Genomic DNA, 23,587 nt, shown 5'->3' with positions numbered 1-23,587 from the left:
TAAAAGACAAAACTAAAAGTAATAGGTCACAATTCAGCCATTTCAGCTCGCTGCAGCGAGAGGATGCAAGAGGAAATAAAATAAATTGGAGGATTTTATGTGGAATGAGAAGTCTACGAGTCGACTCTTGCATTGCAGTGAACTCTCTCCCTTTTTACGCGCCAGTCTGTTGTGTGGTATGATCTCTTACAGACTTGCAGAGTTACAGTGAATATATATTGTGGGACTGGCGCTAATTGAGTTTTTTTCCACCTCGATTTGCAGTACTGGTGGGCAGTAATCGGCTGAGGTGGATAAAAGGTTAATTCAATCGCTAATATCGTTCTATCGGCGATATCTTGCTTTTGCCGTGAAATTGAACTGAGAAATCGAGGGACTAGGGATTCCAAGGGGTTTCACCTACAGCGGAGAAGCCATGGCAGGTCTTAATCGTTCCACAAGCGCTCCCATGAAAAACGGCCTTCCTCCCCAAGAGCTCCTCGACGACCTTTGCAGGTATTCTTCGTTTCAATGTGTTATCGTTATTTATAGTTTTATTTGGTTCCTTCATTTCTATTTTCCTTGTATTCTTTTTTTTTTTTTCTGGTTTATGTGGTTTTCTATTTGCTGATTTTCATTCTTAAGCGTCTCATTTTTTGTGCTGTTATTTTTCTGCCTATTCTCTTTCAAGTGTTTTCTAGGGTTTAAGGATAAATAGGGATTTATAAATGTAAAAATGCCTCAAATGATACTTTTCTGGTTTATATCTGGCGTCTTGTTTGGAGGAATTGGAGAATTACGAGGTCTATGAACTTTACAAGAAAAAGAAAAAGTATCAGCGGAACCATCTCAAGAAATGCCCGTCCATCTCTCTAGCAAGTAGAATTTAATCTACGGAGTTATGGTATGAATTTCTTCCAATCGTTGGTACTGCTAAATAGTTAAAATTAGTAGTTCAAGAATCCTTCGGGAGCGTTATGAGCAAAGGAATAGATGGTCTAGCAGAGCTGATTGGAGATGGGTATTATTCTGTTCAGTTGCTTCTGTGGGTTCTACAGCCTGTAACGACCTGTGGTTTTCTTCTACGCGGAGAGATGTTCTAGCAGAGCTGATTCAGACCATTTGTTTGATTCGGTAGCCTCTGGATCGGTCGTCTGTATATTTTTCTTTCCATGTCATCGCCATAGCATGCTGTATACAGCAGCATCGATCGCTTCCCCCGCCGTGGATAATGAATGGTCAACGGGAAAGAGGGTGATGTGGGAAAACAAATGACACTCTTTTCAGTTGCTACCCAATTGCTACATGCCAAAAATCATGTAGAGCTGGATAAAACACCTGCATTTTATAAATATCAAAGACAACCTCTTTAAGATATTTTTATGGAACAACTTGCTGCAACTTGGGCATATTAACCTTGATTGTATTTTTGCCTAGAGAAAAATTGAAGTCCTTGTCCAGTTGCCTTCTTAGTTATTTGGTAATGCAGTCCCGGATGGCTAAAGACTTAAAGAGGATAGCTAAGGAGGTGAATATTGCATCTCTTGTAGTGGAAGGTGATTCGGCAAACACTGTTAGGACTTAGGACCTATGGTATGAGCAGAATCCCATGGTGCCATGCTCACTGGGCCTAATTTTGTTTGTACGGTTATTCATTTTTTGTACATGAATCCCAAATGGATAAGGGTAGCTAAGGAGGTGAATATTGCATCTCTTTTTGTGGAAGGTGATTCAGCAAACATTATTATGACCTTTGGTGTGAGCAGAAGCCTATGGTGCCATTCTTACTGGACCTAATTTTTTTGTATAGTGACAGTTCTTTCTTTTGAGAAAAGGTAAAGTATTTTCTATTAAATAAAAAAATCAAATAAAAAAGTATATGGTCCTCTGTACAATGAGATGCTGTAGAAATAATTTCCATGTAAGGACCTCAGAAAAAGGTCACCCTAAAAAAAAGAAGAATCATAGGTGTAATGTTTAAATACATTATGTATAGACAGCCAGTTTCTAAGATCCCGAATGACCAAATTGATGATTTCAGCTTCAGTTCTCTACTTACCTTTTTTTGTGTTTTTTTTTTTTCCTGGTGGAGGAGGGTTGATTGGAAAATTTTCTTGACATGGATGTACATTCTCTTTTACTCCCATGTCAACATCTTTTTGCCGTAGATCAATTCAAATGCTGTTTACATTGAATTGTTGGGGCAGCTTCTCTTCTTTGGGTGGGTGAGAATTTTTCAAAGAGTTTTGGTGTTGCTGGGGGCTGTTGGATGTTTTTTCCTTACGTGGACTTAGGGATGGGCTTGTTTTAAGTATAGAGGGTGTCTGATCTTGGGATTGTTTTCCTTTTTTGCAGGTGGTATCTTATCACCTATTTTGCATTTTCTCTTCTCTCAAAGTTGTATTAGAGTAAAAAAAGTATTTTTCAGATTACTTTTCATAAGGAAAAGTATAATGTTCATGAGGTGCCTGTTGATCCATAGGCAATGGAAATGGAAAATATAGCTGATATCTAGATTCTAGAGGGCTCACGTTGCTTGGCAGATTGTTTGCATATTGGAATGTTTATTTGGTTTGCATTTATTTTGTCAAAGTTGTTTATGAAGTTCTTTATTCTATCTATGGAAATTATTTTGGGACTTACTAGGGCTCTAGGAGTCTTTAGGTATAGAGGAATATTACAGATAGAAATATGCATGGTTTTATAAGATATGGTGGATAAACAGATTGAAGAATTTGTAGTTCAAGATATTCTTGGTTTGGTTACATGAAATGTGGAAGAAAATTAGAGAAAGTTTTGAATATTTTATCTGAAAAAGTGGGTGGAATCAACAACAGAATTTTCATGATTAAAAAAAGCAATATATTCTTTCTATTCCTGCTAGAAAATGCAAGAAAATTAAGTGCAATAAATAGGAAGTTGTGGCTCATTAGTGGCTTATGTTTTGAAGATTTTCTTTTCTTGACAACAAAACAAATTTGAGAAAGTTAGATTGATAGAATGTTCTGTTTCTTTTTCCTTCTGTTTCTTTATTTTACTGTCTTTCACTTTCTTCTTGATAACCAAATAGAACCAAAGTGATTGCCTTTGAGAATATTCCAATGTGGAATTTCAGTGTGAATGAAGAAAACAAAAAGAATGCAAACTTGCAAAAGAAATTCTAGAATAGCATATTTCTCCAAAATAGTTGCATTTGAGGCCTATTGGTTGGTTGGGTGAAGCATCTGTGCTTGCTACAATATATGGGGCATTTCTCTCTAGAGATTTCTGATGTGTTGAACATATTTGACATGACCCAATATGTAAAGGTTTGTTGATCTACTTTTCTTGACTTTTAAAGACACAAGGATTATGCAGTTATGTTTTGTGTTCTTCTAAGTTATTCTTCTTTTATTACTCGATAGTACATAAATATGTATGCATAATGTGAACCAAGTTATCTCTTGATTTTATTTTCATTAGCAAAGAGTATTTTTAGGGTTCACATATCCTAAGAGCTCTTTCTCTCTCTCTCTCCGCCCCCCCCCCCAAGTGTTACACTAGCAATTGACACTTGCACCCTCAATTCCGAAAGTGTATAGGACCATGGGTGGCATTGTTTGGGGTCCGTATCTATATTTTTAGACTTTGGGGGTTGGCTATGGTATGGTAACTCTTGTAAATGGTGTTAAAATAACACTTTATGTCACTTCTAGGGGTGAGCATATTTCAGTTGAAACAAAAAATTTGGTTTTGATTTTTTTGGTTCAGTTATTTCAGTCATATTTTTTCCGGTTTGGTTACTTTGGTTATGATTTTGGTTCTCATATTTGAATATACATATAATGAAATTTGGTTTTAACTGAAATAACTGAATAAGAAATTTGGTTCAGTTATTTTGGTATTTCCTTAATTCAACTTTGGTTTGGTTTTCCCTCTTAAAACTTCACTTAATCCAGTTTTGGTTTATTCTATTAGGTTTTTAACCAATAACTGAATGCTCATCCCTACACTTCTCGCAAATGATGGTCTGTTAATTTTTTTTATGTGATCTGTCAAAGAAAATATTTTTTTATGTGTAGTTATCATGTTCTTACTAGGCAACATATATGTAATGGTTTGATACCTTGTTATATATGTAGCTTTGCACAAAGGTGGAGACAGGAATTTATTTTTGGGCGTTGAAAATGAAAAAAAAAAAATTCTACAAGGTTAAATTGAACAACTGAAAATTATTGTAGATTAGAATTAATGGTGCACATTTCTAAAACACAGAATTTATTATGATGCATTTGTCAGAAATCAGGTGGAGTGGTTTCCTTTGCAAGGAATTTGGGGCAATCCAATCCCACCAAAAGTGGAAACTTTTTCATGTTATCTGTCTTTGAATGGTATTTTGACAGTTAACCATTTGAAATTATTATGTACTTGGCTAATATTCCAATAACCTTAAGACTGTTGGAACGTGTCAAGCCAAGCCATTTAACTTTTTTGGACCGTAACATTCCACCATGCTTCCGCAGCCAACGTCTCAGCGGCTTCACTATAGGCAGTTCTCACTCTAGCATAGGGTAGTCCTTTCTGTGATTTGAACTTGAGATGTGGTGGTAAGCTCTGATACCATTTATTTCATACTTGACAGTACACCATAAGCCTTAAAACTGTTGGAACATGTCAAGCAAAAACTTTTAACTTTTTTGGACCATAACAGAAACCAAAGGTTATCATCTAGCAAGCCTGTACAGCTGTACTTTATTTGCAAAGAGATGCAAGGAAGATGTGGTTCATTTGTTTATTCATTGTTAGGGGGTAGTCTTCTTTGGTCCTTTTTTATTTTTGATTATTTAGACAATGTCAGTCTAATCTATCACAAGCTCATCTGCTTTTCTCCTATTGGCTTATCATTTCTTGTGGGAAGAAAGCAATTTTTTAGGGTGTATGGAGGGAGAGGAGCAGGATAATTCTTATTGAAGCAAAACAATGTAATTGTAGAAGAATTGTTGCTTTCTTTTGTTCATTGATGATGGGATGGATGTTTGTGCACCCTGAGGTTGAAGATTCTTTTAGTGCTGATTTCTGGTGAACTTTGGACCTTGTTATTATTAGGTCTTAGTTGGTCAAAATTTAGATTTTCAATTGTAAGTTTTGTTGCTGTTGTTTTCTTGATTCAAGATGAAACATCATCATATGTTGTAATCTTCAATTTTCGTGTAATAAATCATATCTTTTTTTTTTTTTATTACAATAAACATAAAGAAAAAAATAAAGACGAAGATACATGATATATTAGATAACAATGATCTTACCTCTTTTGTGTAGAATGCATTTGCCCAACGAAAAATGGTAAGAATAGTGGTCTGGGCAGTTGTATTGGAGGGAGGGGGGAGGATTGATAAGTATTTCAATGGATTAAGGGGTAGATGATGAGACTTATAGCTATTTTATTAGATTCTTAGTTCTTTTAAAAATTGGGTAGCAATTTTGGGTCCATCTCACTTTTGATAAATGGGACATACCACTAATTATAAAAATGGGATCTGCACAAACCAGCCCTTGAAAATTTAACATGCCTAAAAGGGAGAGGAGAGGAGTGTATATAGTATTGCTGTATTAGTAGATTTATCTTTTCTTGTAATTCTAACAAAAAGAAGATGATACATGTGTTGAGTGTGGAATTCATTAATAAAAGGCAAGTTGCTTTTTCTTTTCTTTCCGTTTGGTAACAAACTAAAGCTATTAGTTGGGAGTAGTGTAAGGGCATGTGTGCAAGTAAAGATACAAGTATTAAACTTATATTATATGATGTTCTTATTTAACTTTTTTGACCTGCACCAAAATTAAGACAAGTATCTGCATTATATGGTATAAATATAGATAATTGTGTTATAATTAATTATAATTGGTGGACCCCTATTCCCACAAACCAACTCTTTCTTTCTATATATACCTGGGAAGTGTTTTAATCTACTGTCATGAAACACTGCATTTTCTCCTTTATTTTTTTATGTGATCACCTATTTGATTTTACAATCTTTTTGCAGATTAGCTCTTCTCCTGTATGTTGTTATTACATGATTACCTATTTGATTTACTATCTTTCTTACTGAATTAGTTTTTTGCTTTGTATTAATTTTGTTCATTAACTTAAACACATTGTTATCTTTGATGCAGTCGATTTATCTTAAATGTTCCTAAAGAAGACCTAGAATCATTTGAGAGGATTTTATTTCTCATTGAGCAAGCCCATTGGTTCTATGAGGACAACTCGGTGGAACAAAATCCATTACTGAAATCGCTTTCTCTGAAGGAGTTTGCTTCTTTGAGTATCCTACGAAAATTAGTTTCTTTTTTTATTAATTTAGGATGTCTTTGCTTTCATTGATCTGTTATTGCAAAATAGTGATTAGTTGTTGACTGTGGAGCATATCAGTGTTGAAAGTAATGCCAATTGTTCGATGTCTTCATTTAGCTACAGATTTTGTTAGGCATCCTCTTTGTATGCAGCTGTTAACATTTTTTAATCATGGAACAAGAAAGGCAAAGGAAGGCTGATCTTATGGTGTTAACTTTGATGATGATAAATTTATGACTGGAAGGGGGAAGTTATGATTATTTGGGAAACCAAGCTGGAACTACTAGTGGGCTGTTTACCTTTTCAAGTATATTATTATTGAAGGACATATCTTATGGTTCTTAGTAGCCTTCAGTTATTTATTTATTTATTTCAGTGGCTGGTTGGCTTGCACTGTCTGCATTTTCTGTTCATCCAATTTACTTTTACGGTACTAAGGCAAATCTAAGACATAAGGTTCCACCATCAAAAGGATTCCCCCCCTTCCGCAGTTCTGCTCTCTAATCTTGCTTGTTGGATCTTAATTATCTAATTAACAAACTTCTTGTGTGATGTTTTCCAGCAATTTTCCGTCCATAACATGGCAATCATCTTATTATGACATATATTGTCCATGGACTATTACTTTAGATATGCCATTCACATTGAGTACTTTGTTTGGAAACATAACCATGCACCCAAGTTTCCCCCTACTGTTAAGCTTTCAAGTATTCAAAACAAGGCCTTTTGTCTTCTATATTCTTTCAGCTCCTGTTCATATAAAAAATGTGATATGGGTTTTGGAGCCATATTCCTTCATTTGTGCATATGGGATTTTATCCCTTCACTTGGAGCATTCTTTATCAGCAGCTTTTGGCTTTGCTTATATGCTGGATATTACCTATTTTCCGACAAAAGCCTCAGACCCTCAGGCCCTGCTAATTCCATGATTGTATTCCTTAATTATATAGTGTTTAATAGTTGTGCTGCTCTGCGGCCTTATATAGCACACATTGATGATATTTACAAGGACTTCACTTCCTACAAGGTTCGGGTTCCAGTAACTGGAGCAATCATTTTGGATGAATCTTATGAACGGGTAAGGCCACGTTTTTTGATCAATAAACGGTTCAGGCCACTTATCAATGTGTTTTTGCAGATTTTTTTTTTTTTAAATACAAAACAAATTCTTGATTAAAAAGGGCAGCCCAGTGCATGGCTCCTACCAATGTGGGGTCTGGGGAAGGACAGATGTATTCAGCCTTACCCCTGTGCATACAGAGAGGCTGTTTCCAAGATCTGCACCCTGGTAACCCAGGTTGCAATGGAGCAACCCAATTGTTGCGCCAAGGCCCACTCTCAAAAGGAATTCTTGATTTTGCTTTCAATATTAGGTAATCAACCTATTATCTTAAATTTAATTTTTCCAATAAAAAAAATCTCAAATCCAATTTTCACATGGCTACATTCATGTTTTGATATAGAGATGGTGTTGTAGTCGTCAAGGCGACAAGGCGCCCTTTGAGGCTCGCCTCGCCTAATTGCCAAGCAGTTTTGTACAATGTATTGTAAAATAAATTTTTATTCTTTATTTTTTGACATTATAATTATAAAATAGGCACTATTAAACTAAAATATTCATTTTGTGTGTTTATATACTAATTTGTTTTTATTATTATTTTTATTTGTTAGGATTTAATCAATACAAACATTGTTAAATGCTGTATTGAACCCTCAAAGACTTTAAAACGTGAACCAATAAGCAAGGAAGAACTTGAAATTTTGTCTAATCAACACATTTTCTATACTTTAACATGAACTCTATACTTTTCTTATGAAAATTATGAATAATTATTAAGGAAATATGGCTATGGTACCTAGGGAACTACCCTAGGATCTATTTTTTCTATATAAAAAAATCCATCGCCTAGGCGACAAGGCACCCCCCTAACGCCCAGCCTCGCCTTGGCGCTTTGAAAACTATTCGATCAGTAGGCTTGTGTTTCTTTTTGTTTTTTGATCGATAACAATGACCAAAGGAATTTATCAGGGGCAAGAGAAATAAGGTGCATTCACTCGCTTTGTGTCAAAAAAGTGTTTCAATTAAAGACTAAAGTACTTCAAAATTGAAATTTTAATTATTATTAAGCAAAGTAAAATTATATAAACTTGCTGAGATGAATGAGACATCTCTATCGATCAGGAAAAAATGATGCATCTGTAGTTCTGTACCATGTTTTTTCTTAAGTAATTTGATTATTTTATTGACATTAGATTTGTGCTGTTTTACAGTGTTTACTAGTGAAGGGATGGAAGGCTGGATCAAGCTGGAGTTTTCCCCGTGGAAAGAAGAACAAAGATGAGGAAGACCACACTTGTGCCATCCGAGAAGTAACAACTTTGTTTCCTCTGCCTGTTGGACTTTTTAAAACTCCATTTATCTTTGTTATGTATAAAATGCGTTTATGAAATTGAATATTATCTTTCAATGATTGGAATTGATGGAATTGCCTTAATGATGTAGTACAGGTTAGCATGGTTTTCAAAAACGGACCGGACCGGAAAAACCGGGAACCAGTCACCTGACCGGTTCCATTTTCCCCCAAAACCGTTGATTTTGGTCAGCAAACCACTGAATCGGCCGGTTAACCATTCGAACAGTTTTGACCGTTTTCCAATTTTTAAATTTTTTTTTTGTCAGAATGGGCTGGCCATTCGGGTTGAACGGTCGGACTGTTCAAACCGTTTACCGGACCCCTGACCAGTTCGTTTTTAAAAACCATGCAGGTTAGAGACTATAGGGTTATTAAAGTTGACAATATCAAACAAATTAGGGTTTTTGAATCGCAAGATCCAATGGTAAAATATTGGAAAGGAAGACTACAGTTGATTTATAGGAGGCATAACCCTTCATCATCATCATCATCATGTGTGGTTGGCTACATGAATCTTGTTTTGCCCGGAGGGGGAGGCGGTAACTATTTTAACTAAATGGTTTTATTCCTATCTCTTGCAAACTTACAGTTTTCCTAGCCATAAAGCGGAACAGCACCATATTATGGACTATGGAGTCACACTACATCTGAAAATTGAAATCATAGAGAAAGTTGAATAAAATTGAATCGTGAATTCTATTGTAAATCAAGATCATTTCTCTTTTTTTTTACAAACTTGTAAGAAAAATAAAACAAATATACTAAATTTAAATATATATATATATATATATATATCTATATATATATATAGATAGAAAAGTGATTCTATCCTATTTTTAATCTACATTATATCATATATGTACCTAAAACAATAGAGTTATTACTTGTACAGTAAAATTTTTAATTGAATGCCAACTAATCCACATAAATCACTCTTTAGCCTACATGTGATGAAAAATATACTAAATATGGTTTCTAGAAGGTCATAAACCTAAATTAATCATTTTTAGCTATGAAATATTAATTGAATTGATTGAACTTGCATGAATCATATAAATTGTAAGATTCATGGATTGAATCATATGGTTTAAAACATAATTGTAAGATTCATACAGAAAAGGATTCGAACAAAAGATTCAAATCAAAACCCTTGGTATTCATGATTCAAGTTGTGAATTGTTTTGTAAGTGTAAGATTTTGAACCATGTCTACATGAAATTGTGACTGCATTTTTTTCCTCCATTTTTTCTGATGCCTAAAGGGTGGAAAACAAAGTTTTGGCTGTGACAAGGGCAGAAGTACAACTGAAATTTTATGAATAATTTGGTCCCCTTTCTAACAAAAAAGGTTGCGTGACTAGATTGATTTCTTAATTTAACCATGTTTCAACTTGGACTTGAGATACTCATGCATAGGTGGACACTGATTTAGGAAGTCAAGTAACACTAAAACTAGAAATTCTACCATAAGTTGGGTTCAATGTTTTGAAACTCTGTTAGTCATGTAATTGTTGGAATGCTAAATTAAGACATTTGATCATGCTTTGACATTGAAAACTGAAGTTACAACAAACGTTCCATAATTATGGGGCTGTGTCATTAGGCCTCTATTCTTGTAGCTTAACCTGTTTCATTTCTAATATTTTGTGATGGTGATGCCATCTCTTGAGTAAAGTTCTTACAAAACAAAGAGCTTCTCTGAAAGTTTGTCTGTCATCCTCTTCCATATTGATAATCCTTTTATTATTCAAGGCTAGATTATGCAATCCGACCTTTGATTACTACTATTGTAGTTGATTGAGATACCTCCTTCCTTCCTTGCTGTTGTCTGCACCTGTTTGAATTTTCAGAACTTCTACTATGGTGTTTGCAGGTCTTGGAGGAAACAGGTTTTGACATTTCAAAACTTTTGAAAATGGAAGACTATCTTGAAGTTACTATTGGACAGCAGAGGGTGCGACTTTATATCATTCCTGGTGTGAAGGAAGATACTGTTTTTGCACCAATGACTAAGAAGGAGATCAGTGTATGTGATCTTCTTTGTCTTCATACGCATCTATTAAATTATTGGATGGGGGATCATCTTCTTCTTCAACTACCATGACCAAGTTATGTACTTGGTGGGAGATGATTTTTTTATTTTTTATTTTTTCTCATTTTTGTCCATTTGATTGTATCTATGAGATAATTAAGATTTACAATCCAAGGAAAATAAATATAAGCCTAAGTTGTTATTTATTTATTTGCAAGTTATCTGAGTCATTGGGTTATGTTGTTTTTGAACCATGAATTTGAAAATTGGTCAAAGTGAGTTCTTTGTTTAGTCTCTAATAATATCATTGTTTTGTATAGAAGTGGCTATTCTATTCCAACTCCTGTTACATGTATCTTCTTGTAGGAATGCTTCTCCACCTTTGATTTCGATCTTGAAAATACCATATTTGAACTTTTTTGCACTACACCTTCATTTGTCAGATTGGAGAATTGGTTTCCTGCAAGTAATACATAGAAAAACACAGTGGACTATAGAAGAAATTAAAGTGAACATGTAGGTGCTTGACATTATTGGTGATACTGCAGGAGATCTCATGGCACCGCATTGATGAATTTCAGCCAGCAGGCAATGAAGTAATATCCCGTGGGTCCAATGGTCTGAAGCTTTACATGGTTGCTCCCTTTTTAGCGTGAGTTTCCTGACACTCCAGTTCCTTAGGAACAGCTTTTTGCTTTTCCTTAGATCAGTGAAGCTTTTCTTTGCAAATATTTATGATATTCGACATCTTTATGCAGCTCTCTGAAAGCATGGATTGCTGCAAATCAGCCTCCCACTGCCCAAAAATCCGAGGCATCTTTCAAAGGTTTCTTTTATCCTTCCCTTAAATGAAATTTCTGGTGTATTGTGAAAATTTTGACCTCAAATCAATACATGTCACAACTTTTAATTGAAACTTAGATTTGGACCGGACTCCCCAACTGAGTCAAGTAAATTAAGAGATGTTTTTACTAGCTTTGCATGTGTGAGCAAGCATCTTCAAGTGTTATTGACAAATTACCATATTCAGTTGGAACTTGTTTAGATTTTTTGTTTCAATTGTTATCATGTTCTATATTTTAAAAGGATTCCATTTTATTTTGTCTAGGAACATGTGTATGGAAGGCAAAGAACAGTTCCACAGGGGGTACAACAGCAGCAACAACAGAGGGGCAGTCAACTAGATCTGGACTTGAAACTCAGCTGTCTGATGTGGGCCCTGGAAAAAGCTTCAGATGCTTCAGGTTCGATTCTGCTTTAATCCTACAGGCAATGGAAGCTACATTTTCGTCCTAACTAGAACATTGCTCTGATTCCTCTGTAAAGTATACTAGGTCGATGTTAGGTTTCATTGTATCAGCCATGCCCTTAGTGTGTATCTATCACAATGGTCTTTGAGGCCCAACCTTATACGACATTAACTGCTTCTGGTCTGGTTTGGGAGGTTGTAGATTCTGTATAGCAAATGTAAAAGATCTTTCTGTTCAAGTAGTTGCTATTGTTAAACCGAGAGTTGATCTATTTAGTTTTCATTCAAGTACTTCCTGAGTTTCTGTTAAATGTAATGATTGTAATCTTGTGAGAAATGATTGTGGTATTAGCTACGTACATGCTTGGAAAATGTACCGGTCAAAAAGGGCCGCTGGTGCAGTTTTACCATGCCATTTAAAGCTTTAACTGATAAAATAATTACTTGTTAGGAAAAATAGAAGAAAGAAAAGTTAGGAAGGTGAATTGGGTCGGCCAAAGGTTGGCTTGGAAAATTTTCTGGTCTTAAGTGTGGTACATTCAATTGATACTGATAGTAATATGCCGTGTAATACTTGGTTTGCTTCACCAATTGAGATATTAGTAATTAGCTTAATTGTGTTATGAAAAAAGATAATGGTGGTATTGGCATCATGGGAAGTGATGTACTTGTTTGAGCTGCTCTTGTCGTGCGTACGAGGCATGTGTAATGGGACACGGGACACCTATAACAGAACAGACTGAATGCAAGTGCAATAGTCCAGACGTGAATATGAAACTTTTTTCTGGTATGGTCCGTATGGAATGATACCGGATCTGCTGAGATCGGCTTCCATCAGGGCAAACCTATGCCCACACAGTTCTAATAGCATTTCCCAACCTTGAATGCATTGGGATAATATCTCCCCGTGAAAGAAAGCATTTAGGCTCAGTTTGGAAGCAGTACAAATGCAAATATGTACAGCATAAATACATAACAAAATAATTCAAAATATAAGGTTTTGCATTCTACAAATTTGCATTTGTACTCCGCGGTAAAGGCTGCTCCAACGGGCTTTGCCTTGACTGAAGCTGAACTCGGATCTGCTGCTCTCACTGTGTATCACTTTCTACGTAACCATTCACTCGTGATTGGTTATGCAGTACAGTTCGAACAGCACATTTCGTGTGGAATTTGTTTCTCTTCGTGAAATGGTCGTGGATTTAAATATCTATGAAATTATTTAGTTTATTTTTATTACATTTATGTATATTTTAGTCTAATAGTTTAAAATTATAAATGATATAAAAGATTTAAATATTATTGATACGATTTGATTTAAATCTGAATATCAGTAGGATAAAATCCAAATCCTGTTAAACCTGTTGCATACCGCTATTACTTGTTGGGGGGGGGGGTGTTCTGAGGAAGAGGATTCCCAGAAAAATTGGTGGGGTGCGTCCGGCAGCTTCCCCGATTGGACTGTTAAAGTCCCAATGATATCACCATTTGTTGGAAGCAATTTTGGATAAACACCCTCTACAGATATGGCCTCCCTGAACGTGGTGAGTCTTCAACCAGGGTTTTGGCTTGAAGCGGGGGTTGCCATTGTTTCCGGTAAAAAGATGAACCAATTCCTTGTAATCTCTTTCAATCACCTGATTCACCACCGTCCATCTGTTCAGAGGTGGACCAAGATATTCTCTTAACGACTAAATCTCCGCCTCTGTAACGCAGTAGAGCGGAAGTGCCCATCAACTTCGAGATGGCATATAAAAAGGCAAATTAAATTTTCGTCATCATAAATAAAACTTGCAATTCCTCCAGTGTCAGTGTTAGAACTGAGAAGAAACTATCCTTAAAATGACTTGGAACAGATCCTGAATTTTCGACTTAAACATGCCTTGACTTTTGCAATGTCCCCATTGGACTTACATACCCTCATTCTTATCTGGTTACATGAACTGATGAACCTGTTTTACTATTTTAATATTTCAAATGGGCCCCCCTTCCCCCAAGTTTACCTAATTAAAGAGGAAGCCGATCTTAAAACATACGTCTAAATGTGAGAGAGAGAGTATAAAAACCACGGTGGTGCCGTGGTGGTGGTCCTAATCCTACTCAAACGGAAGAATCAATAACAGATTCTTGGTGGGGAACAAAATTGATCAAACTTAACCTACTCAAACGGAAGAATCAAGAACAGATTCAAGCAAAGTAGATGGGGAGATCATCATCCTCTGCACTCTAGTTGATTAAAATTTCAGTCAGAAGCCGATCAACACAGGCTGCCAGTCCATTTGGCTACCGCAATTGAAATTCAGAAGAACAAACAAGTCAATAAATCAGGAACTCCTTGGGAATAAACCCAATTGCAATTCACGCACGTCGGCACATAGGAATACTGCGGCCTCGGTGCATTTCAGTTCAGGTACTCTCCCTCTACAAGCGGACTCGGAAAGACGTTGTGTTGTTTTAATACCCCTCCCGCAGAGACGCAGTCCCGCTCCATCTCTCGCTATGCCAGACGAAAACAGAGATCGCTTGTGTATGCAACACCGGGAAAATGGGGAAAGAAAGATGTAATGATGGGAAAATATGGAAATAGAATCAACAAAAAGATCAGCACAAAATTGAAAATAGTTTTTTTTTTTTTTTTTTTTAGGAGGATTCAAATCTTCTCCTAACAAAATCAGATTTTGAGCTGCTTCAGGCTTTCTATTGCCACAGATTCTTGCAGTTCATTCCCTGTCGCAGTGACACTCTCCTCTTTCTTAACTGATGGTTGGGCTGGAGGGGTTGGAACCATGAAAACTGGTCGTTCTTCCACCCGAACAGGAGCAGCAGCAAACACTGGGACAGCTTGTCTAATTCTAACCGGTGGTGCGGCATGCATAGACGGTGGTCCTATCACTGGCGGGATCCTGGGGGAAGTGGCAGTTGGTGGTGGAAGCGGTGGAGCGGAAAAAACAGGAACAGCAGTCCTCACTGTCACTGGTGGTGCAATGCCACGGTATGGTGACCTGAAATGCCGGACAGGGATGTAAGGTGCCGCTCCTGTTGCAGGGAACTTCTGGGGACGGACTACACGGCTTTCAGGTGACGCTGGGTTGCAGTCATTTACTGCTGTTGATGCAGGTCTGATTCGTGGGGCTGATTTTGGCCGGATCAATGGGAGGATTTTTGATGTCGTAACCGGGGGTGGCTGTGGACTCGATGGTCTTAGGTTTTGTATTGGGAATTTCTTCGGGAATGGGGATGGAGCATCAGGTGAATTTCCCATTGCCATCTTTTCCTTCAGACGGTAATTCAGTAGGGCCCGTGCTATGGTAATTTGTTCCTGTTCATCATTGTTCTCCGACTCTGATGACGAGTTCGCAGCCTCCTGAGCCACTGTTCGATGAAAACGTTAGCTACAAGAATGTAAAATTTTCTATAGTAAAGTCAGGGAAATCTAATAAAAGAATCTACCAAACAAAAAATAATGAAGAAATTGGAAGGAAATAAGCAAATTTGATGGGCTGGCGGCAGGACCCCATTTCCAAACTATATTATCTAATTTGTTTAGAATGAAGAACTAGGAAAAAAAAACCTAAATAATGCAGGATGCAGCCGCAGGTCATTTCTAGAACTCTGAAGCATGAAGCTGTGACATTTATATGGGAGGTTCAACAAGAAGGAAAGAAATAACATACACCATGGTTTTGACAATATGCTGATGAAATGCGTTCCTAAGCAAGAAATTCTTTTGATACAAGTCAACAGCAGTAGTTCACATTACTTTGGCATACAGCATTTTTACTGTGAATTTATGTTGGCTGTTATTCTTTTGGCCAAAGCATTTATTCTTTATGAAAGAACACGATAGTGGCTCCATTGCTTAAAGTAAATAATTCTTGCATGAAAGGGTGTATAGCAATCACTTCGGTAATCTTCTATCTAAATGGTTATGATCTATAGAATTTAGATGGAGCCTTACATTGTTTCAGTGACAGCCATGCTGCCATGGCTGCATTCTTTTCAGCTTGCTTCTTGTTTTTGGCTGGTTCCCCTGTGAATTTGATTCCAGCAAGCTCTACTGTACCAGTAAAGACAGGTTGATGTCCAAGACCTGACCGGAAAGTTGTATATGATGGCAATGCTGCTCCAACTCTTTGTGCAATCTCCTGTAAGAGGTTCTTGTAGACACCTGTTTCATCCTGTGCATTAAGGAGCTCAGTTAATAATCTAATATCAACTAGTCCAACAGTTTTATATGCTTGTATTGGTAAGTTAAGTGAGAACTGATATTTTCACGCTTAACTACACAGTTAACTTGAGAATTCAATGTTAAAATAGAGTATGAATGAAAATATGTTATGAGAAGCAGCAATTATTAATATAACAATTAAATAGAACTGCTCAATGTTTACATATTGCAATCAATATTTAATAAACATCTAACTTAAGTAATTTTATCTTTCTGCCGTGCATTTAAAAAAAAATTGTCATTTACATTTCCTTTTGATATTCATCCAAAAAAAGCATTTCTTTTTTTTGATAATTGAAAAAAAAACATTTCTTTTGATGATTGTGTGTGCATTGCATACTGTGAACTATGATGACGGAAGGGCTTTGACCAATCAACCCCCCCTGTGAATTTAAATAAAAAACCACTTGATTGGTTACCACTTTTATGGTGCTGGTTCATTGGCTATAGTCTTCTCTGGTATATGTCTTTATGCTATCATAGTAGAATTGATAACAATAGATTACTGATAATATTATATATATATATATATTTTTGATAGGTAAAAAACATAAAATGATACAATCATGTGCCCATACCAAGACTTGAAAACAAGTCTCCCATGTGATAATTTTTGATATCGACCACTGTGCTACAACATATTGTAAATTTACTTGAAGCAAAAAAAAAAAAAAAATTGTAAAGTTACTGGTGTTTTCATCATTATTTTATTAACAAGACTTCTCTTATCAAATCTAGATTAAGAGAAGCATAGAACTAAGCCATAAAAAGGACTGTTTTTTATTGCTTATGGAAACAAGGAACAATTTTTATATGGATGAATTACTCATCATATAAAGCAAGGGATAATAGTAGGAGCTTTCTTACAAGTCATAATACTATTGGAGTCTCCTAATGTAAATCAAAACCAATACAAACCCAGAAATCTTAGAAAGTGGCCATTAACTAGTTCTTATGATGAGAACTGTATGTCAAGTAATATGTGAAGCACATTTTCTTGACACAAAGTACTCTAAAGAGTTGCATTTGTGCATTATGCTTTTTAGGAGTAAGCCTCACAGTTAAAGCCTCAAGATGTTCACTTCAGCCACACCTCAAGGTTGAGGCAAGTGTCATCGTCAAGGTCTAAGCTTCAGAAACCTATTAAAACATTGACTCCAAAATGCACACCTTAGAAAGTGGTGCAAATGTGTTTATATTCCTAGGTTGGAAACCATTCTTGCCAATGTATTGGATAATGAGCTGCCCAAACTGTCAACAGCAAAGTTGCGGGCTGAAAAATAACAAAGGACCAAGATAACAATGGCTGAAACATCTTAATGGATGATTTTGTAACAGGTGGCACTACCCATATTTTTCAAGGTGCCAAGGTGTGGCTAGACAATGGGGTAAGTTCCTAGAAAATCAACAGATTCATGAAAAAGAATGGAAGAAAGAAGAAATTTCAGAAAACAGAGGGACAAAGTTTGAGTTCTTCCTTGTTTATCAGTTCAGACTGAGAAGTTTTTGAGGATTTAAAATAACATTCATTTTGATTGAACCCCGGCAAACAAGAAAATAATAAAAAAGAAAGTAGTATTTTAATTTTTAACTCACAAACTGACTGAATAATTTATTATAATAAATATCTTTTATTATTATAATTAAAAAAATTAAGAATATAAAAATATGTACAAAATAGCTTGACGAATAAGGAAGGTAACCCTCGATGAACACACCTTGTTGCGTAGGTGTCACCTTGACAACTATAGCACTGCCCAAGCGATATAAAGTTGAAACAAGTGGGGTTGCTCTACCAAAATAAAGGATGCATAACGGTTAAGCCATAGATACACCCATACGCATTTGATATTTTGTGCAGGGATCAGGGATGAATATAAAGTTAAAAGCTTTGGCACATAGTGACACGTTCGGTTGATTAATAGCTCCATTATATCCATGTCCGATGTAAAGACCACTTCTGGAGAATTCAGCATTTCGGGTTAACGAAGGGCAATAGTCAACAAACATGATAAAGAAGAATAAACTTGAACCAATTGAATTGCCTATCCAAATAAAGAAAAGAAAAAGAAACTGATCCAAGTAGACCTAACTCCTAAGGGTCATAATCAGATAAAAAAGGGTAGAAATCGTGGGTTTTGGTTTTGGCCAAGGCCAATCCAAGTGGTGGACTCACCGCTCACGGTTGCAAGATTAACAGGACTAAGATGATCCGTCATTTGGGCGGCTAAGACAATTCCTGGTGGGGCCCTGTGTTATTAGGAAAAAGACAGCTTCCCCCACTACAGTCTCTGGGACAAATTAAAATTAATAAAGATTTAATCTTAGAGCTAGAAAGCCTAGAAAAAGAACACCTACTAATAGTAATAGGGCCCACTTCCACCTAAAAGATATTAAAAGACTGTTATAGGCATTTGCATAATTGCATTTAGCTTCATTATAACATCTACTCTAACTCTAATGAGAGAAAATGATTTATTAAAAAAAAAAATAGGATTCGGATGATGTTGGTTTGAGAAATCAGACACTTGGTGCTATGCTACTATTAATAGAGAAAAGTCTAGCGTTATCTACTCAGCACTTTACACTCAAAGTGAAAGATCAGACAGACTAATCGCACCCAGAGACCAGATGCAAGGGCCTGGATTTTTCTAGATCAACAAGAAAAAATACCACCAAAAGACGAAAACGCCCATGCCATTTTCGAATTAAGTACGGTAATACATACCGCCTAGCAGTAGCAGGCCACAGCCTTCGGCACTTGGCAGCGTGAAAGACAGCGAACATTAAGTGAGCTTATATTGCAAACTCAGAAACCTCCCAAATTTTCACTATTTACTATATCTCTTTTGCTAAAGGCAAACTTCGCTATTTCCTTTTAGGTAAAGATGCATTTTCGTCAGTCACCAAATCCCACATTCCCACTGCTTTCTAACCATACCCAAAAACAAAATAGGGTCAAATTTGTCATTTCATACTGGGTCAGTCGATCGAATCCTGTTCCGGTCCCGCCAGCAAACGGCACGTCGGCACCGGAAAAATTCGGTGAAAGCTTTAGAAAAGTAGTCAACCTAACCGCACTGAGAGGTAGTGCGTCCAACAAGCATTCATACCTAGAAGGCGCACATTTGCCGATCGATGATCAACGCAGCCGGGGTGAAAACTCGGCGACTCTCTCGAGTCGAGAGAGAGAGAGAGAGAGTCGAGAGTGACTGCTGATCAACCCAACCACACAGAGAGTGGAAATCTCCCAATCGCCCATATGGGGCACATAAACTGTTAACAAGACGCCATAGAAGAGAAAGCTAGGTAAATTACTTGAGACAGAGCTAAGTTCCTGTTTGCCTGGGTGCTCATGTTAGCTGATCATCGCTCGAAAAGCCGGCGAAGAGGGCCTCTATAGTCGGGTGGGATGGAGGAAACCTCGATAGTGTCTCTCTTATGCTTCGACGGATATATATTTAAGAAAAAAATTCTTTCTTTCTCCCTTTTCCTATTCAATCTATATCCATGGCGGAAGATGAAAAAGAAGCAAATGGGGAAGCCAATCGAACATGAGATAGAACGATTGACAAATAAACAGACACCTAATAGAGCTGCAACGGAACCCTAACCAGTAACGGCAAACAACAAAACTTACCAGGATCCTTGCGGCTAGCGAATGCGACGGCCCCCTGCTCGAAAGCGAATTAAGCGCAACTTCTGCTGCTGAATGCTCCGCCTGCCTCAACGTCGTGCAATAGTTAGGGCTTTCAAACGTCTCCCCATTAAAGTTAACAGTAGCCTTGAATCTAGGCGCATGATCGGGACCTTCTCTAATACACGTATACGACGGAAGGTTAAAGCAACTTCTTTGCGCCAGCTCCTGCAGCTGGTTCTTATACATCTCTTACCTCTTCTTTCACCTATCTTATCTCTCTCTCTCTCTCTCGTACACCTTAAAATCACACTTGATCAGCGGAAACAGATCGGGAAACCGCTACAGAACTCCAACGCTCGATACCCTGTAGCACAGTCTGAAGTGCGCGACGCATTAGGACTCTTTCCGAGAGATTATAAGTGGAATATGTTTTCCGACAGGATCCAGAGGTTTTTAGGGTTTTTGGTGTGTAGAAGAGAAGATAGAGGAGACGACCTGAAGCAGAGAAGCAGAGGAGGTAAAAAAATGAGGCATTTTCTAATTTCTAGTGCCCGTTAAATTGTATTTTATTTGTTCATTTGCAGTGGGTCAACTGAACGTTTGGCTGCATGGTGATCTTCTCTTAGATTTTCTCTTTTTCGTCAGTTCATTTCGTCCGGAATTTCTCATGTTGGTAAAACTATTTTAATTAGAAGCTAATTAATGTGGATTATAATACTAAACCCTAGAGCCAGGGCCAAGGATGCTTGGAAAGTTGGAATCTCCGACATCGATGGGAAGCAGGCAGCAGAACGAAAGTGACATCAAATATTCGCTACGATGACCATTAAATTCTTCGTATCCTTGAGGGTATTATTGTAAAGTTAAATCTATGAGCTGCAGCTTCTCCTCCACCTCGTCGGTGGCCAGCACAAGTGGAGAACAGGAGAACGGTGCGTAGTGGTCGGATTTCAAATAAAATTACTAAGACACCCCCACTAGGAGGAGGGTATACTATTCACTCGCAGTCGCAGTGTGGACTCTGGAAGTGCAACTGCCAATAAAAATTGAGTATCGAGTTTTTTGAGTATTGACACACAAAATGTCAAATCTCTTTGGTTAATTGTCGCTTATAGCCTTTCCCTTTCAAAAAAAAAGCTCGACGTGATGATTTCGTACAGTTTTGACCGTCTGATGTAATTTCCATGGACCAACTGAAGGTTGGGTGCTAATCTAATCCTCTTCCAAGTGTATAGATCTAAGGTCTAAGAATTCAATACTCAAAATTTTCTTGGAAAAAATATCCCCTCCCTATATAGGATTGTTCGAATAAAATTCCAATGGAAAATAAAATATTTTTCATTGGATGCTGAAAATTTGTCACCTACCATCTAGAAGACTTTTTATGGTACAAAATAATAAATTCCTATGGTGCATGACCTATATGTTGTTTGATATCATATAATATTATGATTAGACATGATAATAGAGCTATGTTGTTTATAAGATAGGCTCTTAGTCTCGTTACGGTTGCATCAGCTTTCGATAATTTTCTTTTATAAATTTTAATTGAATTAAGATTTCGTTTGATTTGTAGAAACAGAGTATGAAATAGGAATCAGAATGGGTCATTTTGATTTCAATTGTTTGATTGGATGGAATCAAAATTTTATTGGCATTTTCATTTGAGTGAATGGTCATTCCCTCACTCTCTCTCCCTCTCTCTTGAGAATGAAATTTCATTCAAGTTGATTTTAATTCCTATTCCGATTCCAGTCTGAACCCCCCACCATACTAGGGACATTTATTTATTTATTTTGTATATATTTGACTATTACAAAATGAAAAAATGTGAAGCAAATCACTGTTTGTTAAACTTGATGACAAACTTGGAAGTGTTGGCATTTATTGGGATCGATTTTCAAGAAAAAACGTCTGCTTCCAAGACCCGTTTTTTACAAAAAAAATGCTTTAATTTTGTTGGGAGTGTTTTTGCCACGTAGGCAGTGAGCAACACTATGCTGTTTGGTAAGGTGATTTTCATCACCGTTTTTCATGTATATACTGACAGATAAGCACCACATAGGATACATGTAATCGCCAATCAGTCAACTGTTGGGAGAAATGGTTCACCGATGCATGAAACACCAAATTTGATATTTCATACATCGGTGGGGTCCGAATTTATGAGGCATACCCGATTTTTGAATAAACGCCTGAACCAAACAATGAAATATATGGGCATTTTGTTGAAACGCCTATGCGGATCCAATGTGGCACCGTTTTTTTGAGAAACAGCCATGGTTCCAAACATCCCCTAGGTTAGAAATAATCATAGAGGGACCCATAAACGTTAGTTTTAAGTTTCAACATTTATTTTTAACCTTGTATCCATTTCATTCAACTAAATAGCAAGGTGCAGTGAGCACTAGGATATCTGCACTCCGATCATAAACCCAAATACAATTATATCATTTTGAGTCGACTCAAAAGCCAAAACTTGATAAAAAGGAACATTAGTATATCATTAGATTTATGCCAGGTCTGCGTAGAGGTGTAAAGTGTGTCATGCCTAGCCCATGGGCCGTGTCTTGGGCCAGGTCGGACTGTGCATCAGGTCAAAGCTATTTGTTTAAAAAAAATTGACAAAAAATTTAAAATTTTAATTTTATATGAAATTTGTGTATGCAATTACTTGTATATATATAATAATTAAATAAATTAGTATAATAAAATTAAAAAAATATTTATTTTATTAATATATTATATACTATATATATAATATGGGTCATGCCGGCCCGTGGAGCTAAAACCCTAGGTCCAATACGGCCCCGTATGATCATATTGGGCCTGACATGGCCCACAAACCATCGTGCCATGCTGGGCCAGTCCAAGTTCATGCCAGGCCACGGGCGGCACGACCCGATTTACACCTCAAAATATGAGAATTGAGAATACCATCCATCTCATGCTACATGCTTATTTCGTATAAAATTGGAAACCTGACGGAGAGTTAAAACTCGGAATCTCTTAAGTCCTGACCGTGGTATTAACTTATCGAGTGGTCTAGAAACTATGAAAGGGGGAGGGATCCGAACCCGATCTGATTTCTCTGAAGATTCGACCAGGGGGATTTGAACTCCACCAAATAGGATCGGATCATGATGATCATGATCCATTTGCACCCCTAGACATTTGGCACCTTTGAGGTCTACCCATTTGTGTGTGATTGACAGCCTTATGGCTTTTACTGATGTGGCATTTTTTTATGTTTGTTTTGAAAAATAAAGTCATAGATCATACACATTGATGAATACCTCCATGGTTTTTAAATATTTTAGGCCGTTTCTCTCAAATATTTATTTTGGCATTGCATAGTCTTCGAAAGTATCATGCGTATGGTGGCTTTTGGCTTTGTAATTAAGGCTCAGTTTGGAAAGAGTATAAATGCAAATATATACAAAATATTATAAAAATTTAAGGTTTACATTCTATATATTTGATTTGCATTTATACTCCTTCCATAAGGCTCAGTTTAAGAGTACAAATACAAGTATATAAAACACAAATGCATACAAAATGTAAGATTTTATATTCTATATATTTGTATTTGTATTCTTCTAAGGCTCAGTTTGAAAGTAATGTAAATACAAATATGTACAATATAAATATTTAGAAAATATTACAAAATATAAGATTTTGTACTCTACAAATTTATATCTGTACTCCTTCCAAA

At 36.6% G+C, this 23,587-nt stretch overlaps 2 protein-coding genes across 3 annotated transcripts; one reads left to right on the top strand and one right to left on the bottom strand.

The window, feature by feature from the left end:
• The first annotated feature begins 36 nt into the window (after window positions 1-36).
• DCP2 (decapping 2) lies at window positions 37-12,315 on the top strand. Of its 2 annotated transcripts, XM_010266379.3 has the most exons (9): window positions 37-176; window positions 265-495; window positions 6,130-6,281; window positions 7,261-7,388; window positions 8,582-8,680; window positions 10,597-10,749; window positions 11,304-11,407; window positions 11,514-11,581; window positions 11,864-12,315. In XM_010266379.3, exons 2-9 carry the CDS (start codon window positions 416-418, stop codon window positions 12,049-12,051), a joined length of 972 nt encoding a protein of 323 aa, XP_010264681.1. In that variant the 5' UTR covers window positions 37-176; window positions 265-415; the 3' UTR covers window positions 12,052-12,315. The 2 variants fall into 2 exon arrangements, with proteins under 2 accessions (XP_010264681.1, XP_010264680.1); XM_010266378.2 differs by lacking the exon at window positions 37-176 and having other exon boundaries at window positions 181-495.
• Window positions 12,316-14,179: 1,864 nt separating this feature from the next.
• LOC104602621 (double-stranded RNA-binding protein 2-like) lies at window positions 14,180-20,531 on the bottom strand. Its single transcript, XM_010266380.3, has 3 exons — window positions 19,873-20,531; window positions 15,963-16,182; window positions 14,180-15,376 (listed from the first exon to the last, which is right to left on the bottom strand). The coding sequence occupies exons 1-3, from the start codon at window positions 20,116-20,118 to the stop codon at window positions 14,676-14,678; spliced, it is 1,167 nt and encodes a 388-aa protein (XP_010264682.1). The 5' UTR covers window positions 20,119-20,531; the 3' UTR covers window positions 14,180-14,675.
• Window positions 20,532-23,587: the final 3,056 nt, after the last annotated feature.

Source organism: Nelumbo nucifera, chromosome 2 (assembly GCF_055504915.1).
Source record: "Nelumbo nucifera cultivar China Antique chromosome 2, China Antique-T2T, whole genome shotgun sequence".
Classification (NCBI taxonomy): domain Eukaryota; kingdom Viridiplantae; phylum Streptophyta; class Magnoliopsida; order Proteales; family Nelumbonaceae; genus Nelumbo; species Nelumbo nucifera.
Note: the sequence above shows the minus strand (reverse complement) of the source record. Positions and strands in the feature narration are given on the sequence as shown.

Excerpts from the sequence above, each read along its gene's own strand:
- DCP2 (XM_010266379.3), top strand. The coding sequence starts at position 416 with ATGGCAGGTCTTAATCGTTCCACAAGCGCTCCCATGAAAAACGGCCTT. Across the intron at positions 8,681-10,596 it reads ACACTTGTGCCATCCGAGAA|GTCTTGGAGGAAACAGGTTT; the intron begins GTAACAACTTTG and ends TGGTGTTTGCAG. Across the intron at positions 11,408-11,513 it reads ATGGTTGCTCCCTTTTTAGC|CTCTCTGAAAGCATGGATTG; the intron begins GTGAGTTTCCTG and ends ATCTTTATGCAG.
- LOC104602621 (XM_010266380.3), bottom strand. The coding sequence starts at position 20,118 with ATGTATAAGAACCAGCTGCAGGAGCTGGCGCAAAGAAGTTGCTTTAAC. Across the intron at positions 16,183-19,872 it reads CGCTAGCCGCAAGGATCCTG|GATGAAACAGGTGTCTACAA; the intron begins GTAAGTTTTGTT and ends CTTAATGCACAG. Across the intron at positions 15,377-15,962 it reads ATGGCTGTCACTGAAACAAT|TGGCTCAGGAGGCTGCGAAC; the intron begins GTAAGGCTCCAT and ends TTCATCGAACAG.